The sequence below is a fragment of the Littorina saxatilis genome, linkage group LG14, assembly GCF_037325665.1.
Source record: "Littorina saxatilis isolate snail1 linkage group LG14, US_GU_Lsax_2.0, whole genome shotgun sequence".
Taxonomy (NCBI): domain Eukaryota; kingdom Metazoa; phylum Mollusca; class Gastropoda; order Littorinimorpha; family Littorinidae; genus Littorina; species Littorina saxatilis.
Window position 1 is genome coordinate 3,147,017 of NC_090258.1, and position 17,544 is coordinate 3,164,560.

The following is a 17,544-nucleotide window of genomic DNA, read 5'->3' on the forward strand; positions in this document are numbered from 1 at the left end:
TCGGAATACTTAGATGTTCAAAACTTCTGATGAGCACACAAGCATTAACCTGTGTCCAACATTAACCTGTGTCCAGCATTAACCTGTGTCCAACATTAACCTGTGTCCAGCATTAACCTGTGTCCAGCATTAACCTGTGTCCAACATTAACCTGTGTCCAGCATTAACCTGTGTCCAACATTAACCTGTGTCCAGCATTAACCTGTGTCCAACATTAACCTGTGTCCAACATTAACCTGTGTCCAACATTAACCTGTGTCCAACATTAAGATGACACAGATATGTAATGCAAGAGACAAGAACGAAATGTCTTTCTGCGCTCCTGCTTTGATTATTAATTGCTGAAGGGTGAACCAGGGAAAGACAACTCCGTTCGCACTAATATACACACATGCATGATTACTTCCCCTGAACAGCTTTTTGACGCACACACTCTCTCTCTAACCCTTACCCTAACACACACAAATCTTACTCCCCTAATTCACACACACACACACACACACACACATACACACACATACACACACACACACACATACACACACAAACACACACTGACATACAACTGAAAAAAACAAAGGAAACAGGCGAGGTCTTTATAACTTTAACACTTGAATATTTTTAAAGGAAACATTATCATGCATGTAAGAGCCAGGCATGGGAATTTAAAAAAGTAAAAAAGGCTGAAACTTTGTAAGTAATATCAAAGTCGACAGCGGGAAGCGCTGAGCCTTAGTAGGGGGGTCCGGGGGCATGCCCCCCCGGAAATCTGTTTCTCCAAAGAACCCAAATTGTGCAATTAGGTGTCATCTGAGCTCCAAGTTTGCCATTAAATTCAGTTTTGAGAACCATTTTTGCCTCCCCCACATATTTGGTCGGCGGACACTTTTGCTTTTTCGGCGGAATAAAAACAAAATCGGCGGAAATTTGCTTTTCGGCGGACAATTCCCATGCCTGAAGAGCGGACAATTCCCATGCCTGAAGAGCGGACAATTCCCATGCCTGAAGAGCGGACAATTCCCATGCCTGAAGAGCACTCTTCTCTCACCTCCCCTGTTCATTTTACAACTTAAGACAGAAGACACCAACACTTGCTAGTGGTGACCTTTCACGACCTGGACACGTCTTTTTTCCTCCTCACTCGGTCACTCTACAGCGTGGGGATCCAGTTTGTGATCTGAATGTTCAGTCAATATTATTATGCACGTGTTGCATATAAAATGACAAACAGAACAACTCTTTTCTTCATTTGTTCTCATTAATACTCTGGCAGTTAATTCATGATACTAACATTCCAACAACAACAAACCATATTGTACAAATTTGCTTCTTTTTTCTTGTAAAGGATATTGTTGTATTTACCGTAATTAAATTCATGAAAACAAATCATATTGTTTTCATGGAATGAATGTAAAAAAATAATAAAAAATTTAAACATTTACAACCCATTCGTGGAAGTATTCCTAATTCTTTCTCGGCATGCCAGGGACATTTTTGGACATGACATTTATTAATTAAATCAACTTTAATGTTAAACTGTCCGTTTAGGGCAGGGATGTAGCTCAGTCGGTAGCGCGCTGGATTTGTATCCAGTTGGCCGCTGTCAGCGTGAGTTCGTCCCCACGTTCGGCGAGAGATTTATTTATCAGAGTCAACTTTGTGTGCAGACTCTCCTCGGTGTCCGAACACCCTCGTGTGTACACGCAAGCACAAGACCAAGTGCGCACGAAAAAGATCCTGTAATCCATGTCAGAGTTCGGTGGGTTATAGAAACACGAAAATACCCAGCATGCTTCCTCCGAAAACGGCGTATGGCTGCCTGGATGGCGGGGTAAAAAACGGTCATACACGTAAAATTCCACTCGTGCAAAAAAACCCACGTGTACGTGGGAGTTTCAGCCCACGAACGCAGAAGAAGAAGAAACTGTCCGTTTGAAAATTAAAATCCTGGTAACACTGGTGTAACATGGAATCTACTGAACCCCAGCTGAGTACACTAAGTTAACCTGAAGTGTTCCATTTTTGAACACACGTTTCATAAACACTTTTGAACGTTGTGTTAAAAGTAGCAAAAAGAGCACACACTGTGAAACCTATTTCGTGTTTACCATGCGTGCTACATTTGTGAGTCGAGTTACACAGCATGTCCCACAGTGTTCACAACTGGTTACAAAAAGTTCAAAATGGGAAAACATTTCAGTTTACAGTGTTGGAGAACACACACCCTCCTTCTTATCGTCCACAAAGACAAGGTGAGGCTACACAACTTTTATATCATATGGTTATGTACATACACAAATGTCTTCGCAAAAAAAATTAATTTGACAGTAGGCATTACCAGAGAGTCCTGCCGTGTCTTTGAGGATTGCTGTTGTACTTCCTTAACAATCAACTAATAATCTTCCTCTTGACATTGCTGTTGTACTTCCTTAACAATCAACTAATAATCTTCCTCTTGACACAAAAACCAATCCATCAAACTTGAAATACTGTGATGATACAAAACAACAGCTCAACGCATGATCAGGCCTTCACAGATATAATGGAAGACATCTTCTGTTCTCATTTGGTTCATGTGAATAACAACATAATCCATAACAAATCTTGATAGACCATGTTGGGAAATAACTCTGTCAGGAGTGTATCGGTTGTGGAAGAGTTGCGTTTCCTTGGAAATACGGAGGCAAATAACCCCACATGAAAATAATTTTGAGCGATTGACTAACATCTCATTGAAAATTCAGTGTGTATTTTCTGCACAGTGCGCTTCATAGCTTAATATTACGCTCTTTTTGTTGAAAAGTATGCACATCAGAGCCGACTATTCTATGCTGATGACTGCATGCCTCAGTGCAGAGATAGTCGACTATATGTTGTTGGTTGGTTGGTTCTTTTCTTTCATTGTCTCTTCAGCTGATATTGCTATTCATGACCGATCCTCTACTACATGTGAAAACACACTTTTCGCTCGTGTTTGGCAGACACTTCTTGTTCTTCTTCTTCAGCGTTCCAGAAATTCTGGTGACGTGTGAGATTTTTTGCCCATTATGGTTCCCCACACTATACTCTGAGAGCATAGTCAGCTTCACTCCGCTTTCGTTGGGTAGGCATGCTGGGTATGTTCGTGTTTCCATTACCCACCGAACTGCGACATGGATTACAGGATCTTTTCCGTGTGCACTTGGTCTTGTGCTTGCGTGTACACAGTAAGGGGGATAAGTCACTAGCAGGTCTGTCCATAAGTTGACCAGGGAGATCGGAAAAATCTCCACACTTACTTAACCCACCAGGCGGCAGCGACCGGGATTCGAACTCACGACCTCCCGATTAGGAGGCCGACGTCTTACCACTGCGTCACTTGGCACGCCGTGGCAGACACAATGTCACATGTGGTTATTTGCCTCAGTGTTTCCAAGGAAAGGCAACTCTAGTTCCACAACCCATAATAACCTGACAGTTATTTCCGAACAACATCTATTCAAATCATTCACTAAGTTCAGTACCAAGCAGCTAAGATCACAGCCAAGCAAAGAAGCTGGACTTGACAAATGTACATAATCAAACTACAATACAGAAATGTTTCAATTCATACTGTACATTAGGCCAAAAAAAAAAAATTGTCTGTTTAGGGTAACATGACCAAAAAAAGTAGGGTCGGTAGGTAGGTAGGTTTTTTTTTGTTGTTTTTTTTTTGTTGGTGTAAATGCTATGTTGGCTGAACATTCACTTCTTATATTTGATGAATACATGTTTCAAAACTAACGTATAAATAAAACAGAGAGAAAGGGAGAGAAAGAAACGCCAAATGTCTCTTTTTAGCATTTTTACCTCTTTTTTTCTTCTTTTTTTTTTTGAAATCAAAAAAAAGTTTTTGGGTCGGCGCCAAATCGATAGGGTCGGTCGGGTTACCCTAAACAGACAATTTTTTTTTTTTGGCCTTATGGCAATAATAAAGTCATATTTGTGTCAATCATCAGAAACACAAACAAATATACATGTACTGCTAAGGCTCCAAACACAAAGAACAACATACTGACAACTGAAGGGAAAACAATAATAATAAAAAGTTGCAGAATAACACTGGTGAAGGTTTTAATTGTGGCTATAGCACTGTCTCCAACCTAAGGCCAAAAAGAAAAATATGTCTGTTTCCGGTAACATCGCCGAAAAAAATAGGGTCGGTCGGTCGGTTTTTATTTATTTATTTTTTTTACCTTTTTCTTAAGTTTTGTTAACGTCTTTTTACGTTGTTTTTTTGTTGTTTTTAAACGCTTCCTTAGTTTATTTACAATCATTTAGCACATGTTTTTGACCTAGATATATTGAAACTAAATAAAGTATACTTGACTTCATATTTTTATTTTTTTGTTTATTTATTTTTTTGTGCGAAAAGCGAAAAAAAACTTTAGGGTCGGCGCTTAAAAATAGGGTCGGTCGAGTTACCGGAAACAGAACATATTTTTCTTTTTGGCCTAACGCGATAGTCGGACAGAGTTGCGCCCCTGGAACGGCAGGTAGTTCCGGTTTGTGTTTGCAAAATGGAACCGCATGACAATCCGCCCTTTAACTTCTTTACTCGCGTAGTTTGAACAGCAAACACAGTAACGTTTCCCTCCACCACTAATCTTCTTCTCTCGTTCAGCCATTTTGGACGTAAACAAAACAACCGGAACTACCCAACGACAGCGCCGCGGGCTATGGCAGGGACGGACAACTCTTATCACTTTCGTTTTGAGACAATGCTATAGAAGAGTTGTAGCCCTAACAATAGTGCTAGTGAAGCAAACCAATGTTACGTACTAGTTGAGCCAAATCATTAACATACATGTCTCGGTGAAAACAATGAGTGCTGATGTGGATGTTTTTTTTAATTTGTTTACAAAAAGTGTGGACGCTGCACTGTTTCAGGTGAACAACATTTCCATAACTAATTAAAAAAACACACCACAAGACAGTTGTTTCCAAACATCTTCTGATGACATGCTGGAGCTCAGAACCTGTGACAATGTTCCCTCTCAAATCCATGTGTTGCATGCAGGACAAATCGCATCATTTTGATTCTGTTTGTACAAGTCTAGCAAAAATACTACAGTACATGCAGTAATACTTGAAGCGCACACACTCTGAGTTTATAACATACACACAATACCTTATAAATACTTCCCCTATCCCCACTCACTGAGACATATGTCTGCAACACTTGCACCATGTCATGATCGCCAGATGCATCAGACCCGGACCACTGACATGGCCAAAAAATTATTGTAACAAATTTCGCACCCAAATTCAAGATTAATTCCAGTGTCATTTTATTTGAAATGTATATGCTAGTTAAGGCCGTTTACTTAGCTATCAGGATCACCTTTTGGATTAAATATTACTACTACAGGGATCACGTGACCGCCGCTCAAATAAGGGTACCCTCAAAATCGACCAGACAAAAACGGAAGGGCCAAATGAAAAATCGACAAAAAAATCACAGTAGGCAAAATTTTGCAACTTTGACATATGAGAAAAAAATCAAATCAATTATCTACCCTGAACACATTGTTTTGTTTAGCTACCTTGCATATTTTGTGTGCGCTATGCTATTCCTACTGCTGCAGGTGTCGATCGCAAGAGCGGTCAAAACGGGACTTTTGGCATCATTTTTTTAGGGGTATCATGACAAAAAACGTTTAGTTGAACCTGTTCGCTGCCAGGAAATATTTGTACACAAAGCATCACCTGTATGTACCTGAATCGACATCTTACAATGTGCCCTTGGTGTGTACATGAATACGGCACATATTGTTTGTTTCTTTTTGATTTTCTTCTTCTTTGTTGTTAACTGAACAGTTTGTTGTTAACTGAACAGTTTGTTGCCCATTGAAGCAGTTTGTTGTTAACTGAACAGTTTGTTGCCCATTGAAGCAGCAGCAAAAGGGTTCTTGTCAACAAATGCACACGACCATAGATACACATAGACACTATCTCTCTCTTACCGACTTCCTTTCTTCCTGAGACGAAATAAATATATGTAAAACCCAAAGGGGTTGAGCAAACTGTCTGAAACTGAATTACACCTAACAGTAACAAAAGCATAAAAAGTTGTCCATGTTCTATCACAAATTCTATCACACAGCTCATGTCCGTTTCTTGCTTATTATTATTGAGCCAACTTTTGTACCCCAACTACAGCATTTATTCCCGTGTCATTTAATTTAATCTTGTTATGCCATTAAAAAGGCACTCTCTCTACTATCTGGACACTTTTGATCAACGATTTTTTTTTACAAGGGTCATGTCACCGCTGCTCAAATACGGATACCAGAAAATTTACATGACAAAAACCTTGGGTACCAATTGAAAAATCTATAAAAAAAAAATTCAGACTTGGCAACTGTTACGTACGAGGTGAAAGCCAAGTCAATTATCGATACAGAACAGCTTGTTTTGTTTAGTTACCTTGCATATCTATTGAGTTATGCTATTTCTATTGCTGCAAGTGTTGATCGCATCGGTCAAAAGTCGGAAGAATTTTGCCTTCATTTTGGGGAGAACTAACTACCATGTTATATGAAGTCTTATATCGCGCGCGTATCTCCAGACTCGGACTCAAGGCGCAGGGATCATTCAAAAAGTCCTATCCCCAAGTCGTATTTTCAAAGTTTATCTTAATCAAATATACTTAGTGCTGACTGAAACATAACAATAAACAGAGAGATAGACAGAAGCTGTGGAACTCACAGAATGAAACTGAACGTAGTCCGCCGCTAGTATGCAACGAGTGAAAGTGACGGGCCTGTTTGGCGCGGTAGCGGTAATTGCGCTATGCTTCATAGCACGCTTTACTGCACCTCTCTTCGTTTTAACTTTCTGAGCGTGTTTTTAATCCAAACATATCATATCTATATGTTTTTGGAATCAGGAACCGACAAGGAATAAGATGAAATAGTTTTTAAAACGATTTCGGAAATTTAATTTTGATCATAATTTTTGGCTCACGTAAGTGTAGCCTATGCGATCGTAACTTTGTCTGTCTGTGCGTGCGTGCGTGCGTGCGTCTGTGCGTGTGTATGTCTGTGGTAGAAACTCTAACATTTGAAGACGTCACATTACATTGACGTCACATTATGACGTAAGAGGGTTAGACGTCACGCGAAGGAAGTACTGACAGTCTCGGTCATTATTATTTTGAGCGCGCCGAGACTAGTTGGCAGTCGTGTCCTTGTAAGTAGGCTACATGCAGACAGACAGATCTAGATCTAGTGTCTCGCTTTCTTGCACAGTTTCACCTATGCTCTTTCTCTGTGTGTGTGTGTGTGTGTGTGTGTGTGTGTGTGTGTGTGTGTGTGTGTGTGTGTGTGTGTGTGTGACGGAGTGATTGAGTTTGTGTTACTGTTTGTCGATTTCTTACGTGAGCCTTGAAGGCTTCGCCTCTTGTTATATTTTTAATTTTCAGAGCTTGTTTTTAATCCGAATATAACATATCTATATGTTTTTGGAATCAGAACATGATGAAGAATAAGATAAAGGTAATTTTGGGTCGTTTTATAAAAAATTATTTTAATTACAATTTTCAGATTTTTAATGACCAAAGTCATTAATTAATTTTTAAGCCACCAAGCTGAAATGCAATACCGAAGTCCGGCCTTCGTCGAAGATTGCTTTACAAAAATTTCAATCAATTTGATTGAAAAATGAGGGTGTGACAGTGCCGCCTCAACTTTTACAAAGAAGCCGGATATGACGTCATCAAAAGTATTTATCGAAAAAATGAAAAAAATGTCCGGGGATATCATTCCCAGGAACTCTCATGTCAAATTTCATAAAGATCGGTCCAGTAGTTTGGTCTGAATCGCTCTACATACACACACGCACAGACAGACACAGACACACACACACACACATACACCACGACCCTCGTCTCGATTCCCCCTCTATGTTAAAACATTTAGTCAAAACTTGACTAAGTAAATGTAAAAAGAATGCATCATGAATGTCCATCCGTAAAAGACTAATAGAGAGCCCTTTGTGCTTTACTAGAAACAGATTAAGAAGACTAGACAAACGTACGCTAAGATGGAAAAAACAAAATGCTCAACTCCCACAGACAAAAACACCCAACAAAGGCCAGACATTTCATGTTTGACTTTTGACCCCCACTCTTTACTTAGCTCCCAGAGTGTCCAGACGGCGATAGAAGAGAACGTAAGGAGTGCCCCTCAGTGCTCCTTCCTTCTCCGTCAGTCGTTCATTAAACTCTGTCTCCGACAAAATTCGAATCGTCTCATCGTCACACTCTAGCCAGTGATAGTCCGAAGTGTCCATGTCTGAATTTTTCGCACTGGCTTTGTCACCATTCGACATACCATGTCTTGTCCTTTTCTGAGGAGAATTCCTTCTCTGCTCTTTCGGAGAATCAAAACTTGAGCGTGCATCTCCTTTTTCACCGACATAATCCCATTTATCTGAGACGGAATCAGAACGGGTTCTCCTCGTGTGAGAATCCCCACCGGGCGACATACCCACCTGAGCAGAATCGGTCAGACTGGAACTTGCTACCTCACACTGGGATTTCACTGATGATTTTGTTGGTGTTTCTTCTCCGTCGGAGAGCGTGGTGGATTTCTTGTTGGGCGTGGTGTTGAGGTAGTTGGAGAGGGTGTCGAAGGGGAGAGCGTTGGGCATGACTTTGATGTAGGAGAGGTAGTGACCGGCAGAGATGGTGGAGCCGGCGTGGGTGATGATGGCAAACAGCGTGTACCTGCATGCAGCAACAAAACAATGGTCAGTAGGTGTACATCCGACAGTGATAGCCTTAACCTTCACTGGATCACGCTGTGGACAACACAGTGGTCAGTAGGTGTACATCCGACAGTGATAGCCTTAACCTTCACTGGATCACGCTGTGGACAACACAGTCCGGATGATGTGGGTCGTGTACGACCCATACTTTCTACAGAAGGATTCACAGGCCAGAAAGTGGCGAGTATTTTACTTGCCATGGCGAGTAGAAACATGTAACTGGCGAGTAGAAATGTTCATCTACTCGCTAAATGCGAGTACACTTGCTGAAACAAATTGTTGGTTTGGCAAGTAGTAGTAAAGTTTGCTCTCTGGCTTGTACATTTTTAGAGGCTAGTACACAATTGTATTGACTTTCAGGGCTGATTCAACGTAAAAAGTATGGGGCGTACACCACCCATGCCATCCAAATGGGGATAAACTCGCCTCTTTGCTCTGTGCAGAGTATGGGTTGTACACCACCCACGCCATCCGAATAGGGATAAACACTGTAAAATGCATTCTTTAAATCCAAATGGGTCGTCCATGACCCACAACATCCGTCCTGTGAAGTTCAAATGATGTCATTGTTTATTAGTTTGCTTACAAAGATAATCCTTTAAAAATTGGTCGATAGGAAGGTTCTATGGTGTTTAAAGGCATATGTACGCGCTCCCGTGTTTACAAAGTGTAGTTTGCCCATAATCGATGTCAAACGCACCATAAGACCATGTAATGACGATATGTCGCCATGCGCGGACCATATACATGCATTACAGCTTGTTTTAGAGTCTCAAAAACTTTGGATGTAAACAAAGACGCGGAGTTATTTCCCTTGCGTCAACGCTACCTCTGTTGGCAAATCTATAAATAGGACGATCCAGATCAAAATGAAAATTAACATATCTCAACATTGAAGGGGTCCTAGACCACAATATTTTGCAGGGAACTTAATTTAGCATGTCTCCAGCTGTTGGTAAAGCAATTAGCGTGTATAGTCATCGAGTACATATGGCTTTAAGGATTACATGAAGTCTCAATAAAAAAAACTCTCAATAGTTTTAGAGATCAGTGATGGCGCTAGTATTTTTCAAACTGGTACGCAAACTTTTATGATGCAAACAGTCCAGAAAAAAACGATAGGCTGGTCATTGGAACCAGATAGAGTCCAACTCAGAGTACTGCTTTTATTGTTTTACCAGCGAAAAAAACTCGGTGGTTCTAAAAATCAACCGGAAGGTCATACAGGCAGCCAATTTTGTTCAGGTATTTTCTCATTTCAACCGGTAAAATACTGGTAATTACCGGTTAACGCCGATACTGGAGATACAGACACTCTTGTCAGTCTCTGGGTCACCCAAGACCCAGGATGCACAGTGAAGGTAGATGTTTAACAAATGCATGCTGATCAGCAAACTGTTTGCCTGCACAAAGTACACACCAAGGGATGGAAGTACACACCAAGGGACGGGCGCAGTAGCCTAGTGGATAAGACATCGGCCTCCTAATCAGAAGGTTGTGAGTTCAAATCTGGTCACCTGGTGGGTTAAGGGTGGAGATTTTTTTCCGATCTCCCAGGTCAACTAATGAACAGACCTGCTAGCGCCTTATCCCCCTTCATGTGTACACGAAAGCACAAGACCAAGTGCGCACGTAAAAGATCCTGTAATCCATGTCAGAGTTCGGTGGGTTATAGAAACATGAAAATACCTAGCATACTTCCCCCAAATGAGGCGTATGGCTGCCTAAATGGCGGGGTAAAAACAGTCATACATGTAAAAGCCGTGGGAGTTTCAGCCCATGAACGAAACAAACAAACAAACAGATCAAGGAAGGAAAAATCACCAACCCTCAACCGCCCATTAGTCCCTACAGAAAAATCGCCAACCCTCAACCGCCCATTAGTCCCTACAGAAAAATCACCAACCCTCAACCGCCCAGTAGTTCCTACAGAAAAATCACCAACCCTCAACCGCCCATTAGTCCCTACAGAAAAATCACCAACCCTCAACCGCCCATTAGTCCCTACAGAAAAATCACCAACCCTCAACCGCCCAGTAGTTCCTACAGAAAAATCACCAACCCTCAACCGCCCATTAGTCCCTACAGAAAAATCACCAACCCTCAACCGCCCATTAGTCCCTACAGAAAAATCACCAACCCTCAACCGCCCATTAGTCCCTACAGAAAAATCACCAACCCTCAACCGCCCATTAGTCCCTACAGAAAAATCACCAACCCTCAACCGCCCATTAGTCCCTACAGAAAAATCACCAACCCTCAACCGCCCATTAGTCCCTACAGAAAAATCACCAACCCTCAACCGCCCAGTAGTCCCTACAGAAAAATCACCAACCCTCAACCGCCCATTAGTCCCTACAGAAAAATCACCAACCCTCAACCGCCCATTAGTCCCTACAGAAAAATCACCAACCCTCAACCGCCCATTAGTCCCTACAGAAAAATCACCAACCCTCAACCGCCCATTAGTTCCTACAGAAAAATACTACTCAATACTATGACTCAATGATTACTCAGGTGAGCCCTAAAGCTTGCATACCTGTGATCGGGGCGCACGCACGGCTTGGGACAATTGTAGCGTAGACATGACAAGGTCAAGGGCACTGCCACGTGGTCGTTGATCTTGGACAGGCACCCAAACATCCTGAACACAAGTCACCATAACAAATGAGTCCAGGGTCATCACAACAACTACACACAGACAAACAACAACATTTATAACTTTTTTTCATGGGAAATTCGGGCTACCCATTTTTGCTTCTTTTTCCTGCATGCGTGTATTGATGTTTCCAAGCTTTGAAACTTTCGCTGTCAACTTGGGATCTTATAAAAAATTGGGTGGAGAGAAAATAAAGTAACAAATGATCTCAGTAAGTTGAATAAAGAACGAGGTAGACTCTACGATAGACATTTTGTAATGCTGGACACAAAAGCAGAATCTGATGGCAATTGCAGGTGACAGGCGTGGTTCCAAACCATAGGAGGACTGGGTGGCCGAGTGGTAACGCACTTGCGCTCGGAAGCGAGAGGTTGCGAGTTCGACCCTGGGTCAGGGCGTTAGCAATTTTCTCCCCCCTTTCCTAACCTAGGTGGTGGGTTCAAGTGCTAGTCTTTCGGATGAGACGAAAAACCGAGGTCCCTTCGTGTACACTACATTGGGGTGTGCACGTTAAAGATCCCCCGATTGACAAAAGGGTCTTTCCTGGCAAAATTGTATAGGCATAGATAAAAAATGTCCACCAAAATACCCGTGTGACTTGGAATAATAGGCCGTGAAAAGTAGGATATGCGCCGAAATGGCTGCGATCTGCTGGCCGATGTGAATGCGTGATGTATTGTGTAAAATAAAATTCCATCTCACACGGCATAAATAAATCCCTGCGCCTTGAATATGTGCGCGATATAAATTGCATAAAATTAAAATAAAAAAAAAAATAAAAAAAAATCCCTGCGCTTAGAACTGTACCCACGGAATACGCGCGCTATAAGCCTCATATTGATTGATTGATTGATTGATTAATTGATTGATAAAAACGACTGGTGCAGTGGCCTAGTGGATAAGACGCCGGCATCCCAAACGGAAGGTGGTGGGTTCGAATACCGGTCGTGCCTGGTGGGTTATGGTTGGAGAATTGTCCTCTCTCCAAGGACAACTTATGTGCAGACCGGCTAGTGCCGTATCCCCCTTAGTGCGTACACGCAAGCAAAAGACCAAGTGCGCACGGAAAAGATCCTGTAATCCATGTCAGAGTTCCGTGGGTTAGAAACACGAAAATACCCTGCATGCATCCCCCAAATGAGGCGTATGGCTGCCGAAATGGCATGGCAAAAGAAAACAAAAACACCACGAGTATACGTGGCAGTTTCAGCCCATGAACGCAGAAGAAAAAGAAGAAGAAACCATAAAAACAAGGCGTCAAGCGTTGAGTTACCTCGTGAGAAAGCAGCCCAAATTTCCATGGGGGTAACCTCACTGGACTACATGAAATCTTATTTTATCTTTTCTTGATAGTTACCCGGTTGCGCTGAATCGCTTGAGATGCACGGTGAGGATGTTTGGCAGAGCCTGGTAGTGAAGCGAGCGCTCGGCCTCCACGTAGCGCTGACACTGCTCGCAGTAATACTTGTTGTCCTCACGCAGCCGCTCCACGTCAGTAAACGCGTGCATCAGTCGCAGCAAGCACGGGTCTTTCTCCTCGTCTACACAGCAGAATAACCAAGTTTTATTGCTGACTAGACTCTTCTCTCTCCACCCCCCCCCCCCCCAAATTGCAATAGAATTGGAAATGTTTGCCCATGTTTGATTTTTTTTTTAAAGTTATGCATTTTCATCCCCCCCAGTCAGGTCTGCTGAAGAGACATTAAACCCCAAAAACCAACCAACCAACCCCCCAGTCAGGGAGGATTGTCAACAGCAAATAAATGTCATACAACTCAGTATTACCATGGTCTGACACTTCAACTGTAACAAATCATCACACTACCTCAACCCCCTTCCTTCATTTCAACAGTGTCAAAATGAGTTAAGTACAGCCCCCTTTCACAACCCCAACAATAATCAAACAACAAGTCGCGTAAGGCGAAGATACAACATTTAGTCAAGCTCAGTCGAACTCACAGAATAAAATTGAACGCATTGCATTTTTTCTGCAAGACCGTACACTCGTAGCATCGTCTGTCCACTGCTCGTGGCAAAGGCAGTGAAATTAACAATCCAGAAAAGCGCGGGAGCGGTTGCGCTGAGGAGGATAGCCCGCTTTTCTATATCTCTATTCTTTTTAACTCTTTGAACGTGTTTTTAATTCCAAACATATCATATCTATATGTTTTTGGAATCAGGAATGGACAAGGAATAAGATGAAATTGTTTTTAAATTGATTTCGGAAATTTAATTTTAATCATAATTTTTATATTTTTAATTTTCAGAGCTTGTTTTTAATACGAATATAACATATTTATATGTTTTTGGGATCAGAAAATGATGAAGAATACCATAAACGTAAATTTAGATCGTTTTATAAAAATAAATTTTAATTACACTTTTCAAATTTTTAATGACCAAAGTCATTACTTAATTTTTAAGCCTCCAAGCTGAAATACAATACCAAAGTCCGGCCTTCATCGAAGATTGCTTGGCCAAAATTTCAATCAATTTGATTGAAAAATGAGGGTGTGGCAGTGCCGCCTCAACTTTTACAAAATGCCGGATATGACGTCATCAAAGACATTTATCGAAAAAATGAAAAAACCGTCTGGGGATATCATACCCAGGAACTCTCATGAAAAATCTGATGAAGATCGGTCCAGTAGTTTACTCTGAATCGCTCTACACACACACACACACACACACACACACACACACACCACGACCCTTGTCTCGATTCCCCGCTCTATGTTAAAACATTTAGTCAAAACTTGACTAAATGTAAAAACCAGTCTCATAAAGGAGGGATCACTCAGTCTTAAAATGGGGGTAAATTTACAAAGGTTATGAACAGGTATTTGAGAAAACAGGGAGGGAGTCTGCAATCCGGGGTTCCACTGAACTGGCACACTGTCACTGACGCTCTCCTTGTGTTTCGTGCACCTCTCACAATCATCTCTCACATACGTTCCCCTCCAAACTCACCAGTATCAGAGTCGCTATCAGCACTGCCCTCAGATTAGAGAGGAACACTGACATCCTGAATGCTCTCCTTGCTTTCCGTGCATCTCTCACACCCCCTCCCCCATCCCCCACACCCTCCCCCGCCCATTATCTCCACTCACCAGTATCAGAGTCGCTATCGGCACTGCCACCAGACTTGAGCGGCACACTGACGTCCTGAAAGCTCTCCTTGCGCTCGGTGCAGCGCTCACACTCGAGACACTTGGTGCGCATCATCATGGTCCCCTGGAAGAGTTTCTCCATGATGTTGAAGCGTTGCGCTCGCTGTCGAGCCAGGCAGGTGGTGGCAAAGCGAGCGCTGACCGACTTCTCTGGACTGCTGCACACCATGTCGCACTTCTCCACCTATGGAGGAGGAAAGGGCATCATTTATTGCCTCGTTCAATACACAGTAAGTAAGGGAGTTTAGTAGTTTGGGGCCACAGTAGGTTCAGACCTGCCAACTCTTGTGATTGTGAAGCCTCAAGAAAAGCAATTTAGACTGTTTTTGAATTTTCAGCGTAGCAAATAGTGTTTAATGTAACATTTTCTCAAATTCATTCCCACATCCACATCTATGCCATTATGCACAGGAATAGACATGCTTAACAAAGTTTCATCAAACTATACTGCCACGCAAGTCGGCTCAGCTCACCTTGACACAGACAGACTTGAGTGGGACGGACTTGAAGGAGGACTTGGTGCCCAGACTGATCTCGTCTTCATCGCTGTCCTGATCGTTGCCCCCTGCATCTTCCTCGTCTCCTCCAAAACTCATCTTCCTGCACGTGCTGGAGCTGGATGGGCCTGGAACGCAGAAATTGATTCTTACAGTTACATCTATGTTAGCACTGTAGTTGTTTAACTCAGGTTTTATCACTTCAACTCCATTAATACCGTTGAGGTCCGTCGCGATATAACCTTGAACGGTTGAAAACGACGTTAAACACCAAATAAAGAAAGAAATACCGTGGAGATCCGTCGCGATATAACCTTGAACGGTTGAAAACGACGTTAAACACCAAATAAAGAAAGAAATACCGTGGAGGTCCGTCGCGATATAACCTTGAACGGTTGAAAACGACGTTAAACACCAAATAAAGAAAGAAATACCGTGGAGGTCCGTCGCGATATAACCTTGAACGGTTGAAAACGACGTTAAACACCAAATAAAGAAAGAAATACCGTGGAGGTCCGTCGCGATATAACCTTGAACGGTTGAAAACGACGTTAAACACCAAATAAAGAAAGAAATACCGTGGAGGTCCGTCGCGATATAACCTTGAACGGTTGAAAACGACGTTAAACACCAAATAAAGAAAGAAATACCGTGGAGGTCCGTCGCGATATAACCTTGAACGGTTGAAAACGACGTTAAACACCAAATAAAGAAAGAAATACCGTGGAGGTCCGTCGCGATATAACCTTGAACGGTTGAAAACGACGTTAAACACCAAATAAAGAAAGAAATACCGTGGAGGTCCGTCGCGATTATAACCTTGAACGGTTGAAAACGACGTTAAACACCAAATAAAGAAAGAAATACCGTAAAGGTCCGTCGCGATATAACCTTGAACGGTTGAAAACGACGTTAAACACCAAATAAAGAAAGAAATACCGTGGAGGTCCGTCGCGATATAACCTTGAACGGTTGAAAACGACGTTAAACACCAAATAAAGAAAGAAATACCGTGGAGGTCCGTCGCGATATAACCTTGAACGGTTGAAAACGACGTTAAACACCAAAGAAAGAAAGAAATACCGTGGAGGTCCGTCGCGATATAACCTTGAACGGTTGAAAACGACGTTAAACACCAAATAAAGAAAGAAATACCGTGGAGGTCCGTCGCGATATAACCTTGAATGGTTGAAAACGACGTTAAACACCAAACAAGAAGAGCAAACGCTCGATCGAGTCACTTTCGCAGTTCTGAATATTATATGAGGCATCAGATGGACAGGAAGAAATTGCTATTCACAACACAATGAGTCACGTTCACATAAAATTTGAGCCCGGTCACTTTTATAGTTTCTGAGAAAAGCCCAACGTTAAGTTGTGTGTTGCCGAACAGAAAAGGCTAGTTATCTCCCTTGTTTTTCTGATAACGTTCGTAAAAGGCTACAGATGTAAATACTTTGATGTAAAGAATAATCCTACAAAGTTTCAATCACATCCGATGAACTTTGTCAAAGATATAAAATGTCTAATTTTTCCTTTGACGCTGACCTGTGACCTTGAAAAAGGTCAAAGGTCAACGAAACCATCGTTAAAGTGTAGAGGTCATTGGAGGTCACGACTAAACAAAATATGAGCCCGATCGCTTTGATAGTTTCCGAGAAAAGTCCAACGTTAAGGTGGTGTCTACGGACGGCCGGCCGGCCGGACAGACTAACACTGACCGATTACATAGAGTCACTTTTTCTCAAGTGACTCAATAAAGAAAGAAATACCGTGGAGGTCCGTCGCGATATAACCTTGAACGGTTGAAAACGACGTTAAACACCAAATAAAGAAAGAAATACCGTGGAGGTCCGTCGCGATATAACCTTGAACAGTTGAAAACGACGTTAAACACCAAATAAAGAAAGAAATACCGTGGAGGTCCGTCGCGATATAACCTTGAACGGTTGAAAACGACGTTAAACACCAAATAAAGAAAGAAATACCGTGGAGGTTCGTCGCGATATAACCTTGAACGGTTGAAAACGACGTTAAACACCAAATAAAGAAAGAAATACCGTGGAGGTCCGTCGCGATATAACCTTGAACGGTTGAAAACGACGTTAAACACCAAATAAAGAAAGAAATACCGTGGAGGTCCGTCGCGATATAACCTTGAACGGTTGAAAACGACGTTAAACACCAAATAAAGAAAGAAATACCGTGGAGGTCCGTCGCGATATAACCTTGAACGGTTGAAAACGACGTTAAACACCAAATAAAGAAAGAAATACTGTGGAGGTCCGTCGCGATATAACCTTGAACGGTTGAAAACGACGTTAAACACCAAATAAAGAAAGAAATACCGTGGAGGTCCGTCGCGATTATAACCTTGAACGGTTGAAAACGACGTTAAACACCAAATACAGAAAGAAATACCGTACAG

General features: G+C 42.0%; 1 protein-coding gene across 2 annotated transcripts in view; it reads right to left on the reverse strand.

The window, feature by feature from the left end:
• Positions 1-582: 582 nt before the first annotated feature.
• LOC138946906 (uncharacterized) overlaps positions 583-17,544 on the reverse strand; it is a 36,041-nt gene continuing 19,079 nt past the window's right edge. The window contains exons 9-14 of one of the 2 annotated variants that reach the window (XM_070318302.1): positions 15,093-15,244; positions 14,560-14,803; positions 12,807-12,990; positions 11,330-11,434; positions 1,027-8,749; positions 583-954 (exon numbers count right to left, since the gene is read on the reverse strand). In XM_070318302.1, the coding sequence (XP_070174403.1) occupies positions 8,152-8,749; positions 11,330-11,434; positions 12,807-12,990; positions 14,560-14,803; positions 15,093-15,244 (1,283 nt within the window). In that variant the 3' untranslated portion in view covers positions 583-954; positions 1,027-8,151. Of the gene's footprint in view, positions 955-1,002; positions 8,750-11,329; positions 11,435-12,806; positions 12,991-14,559; positions 14,804-15,092; positions 15,245-17,544 lie in introns of both variants that reach the window. The other variant, XM_070318303.1, reaches the window with a different exon arrangement.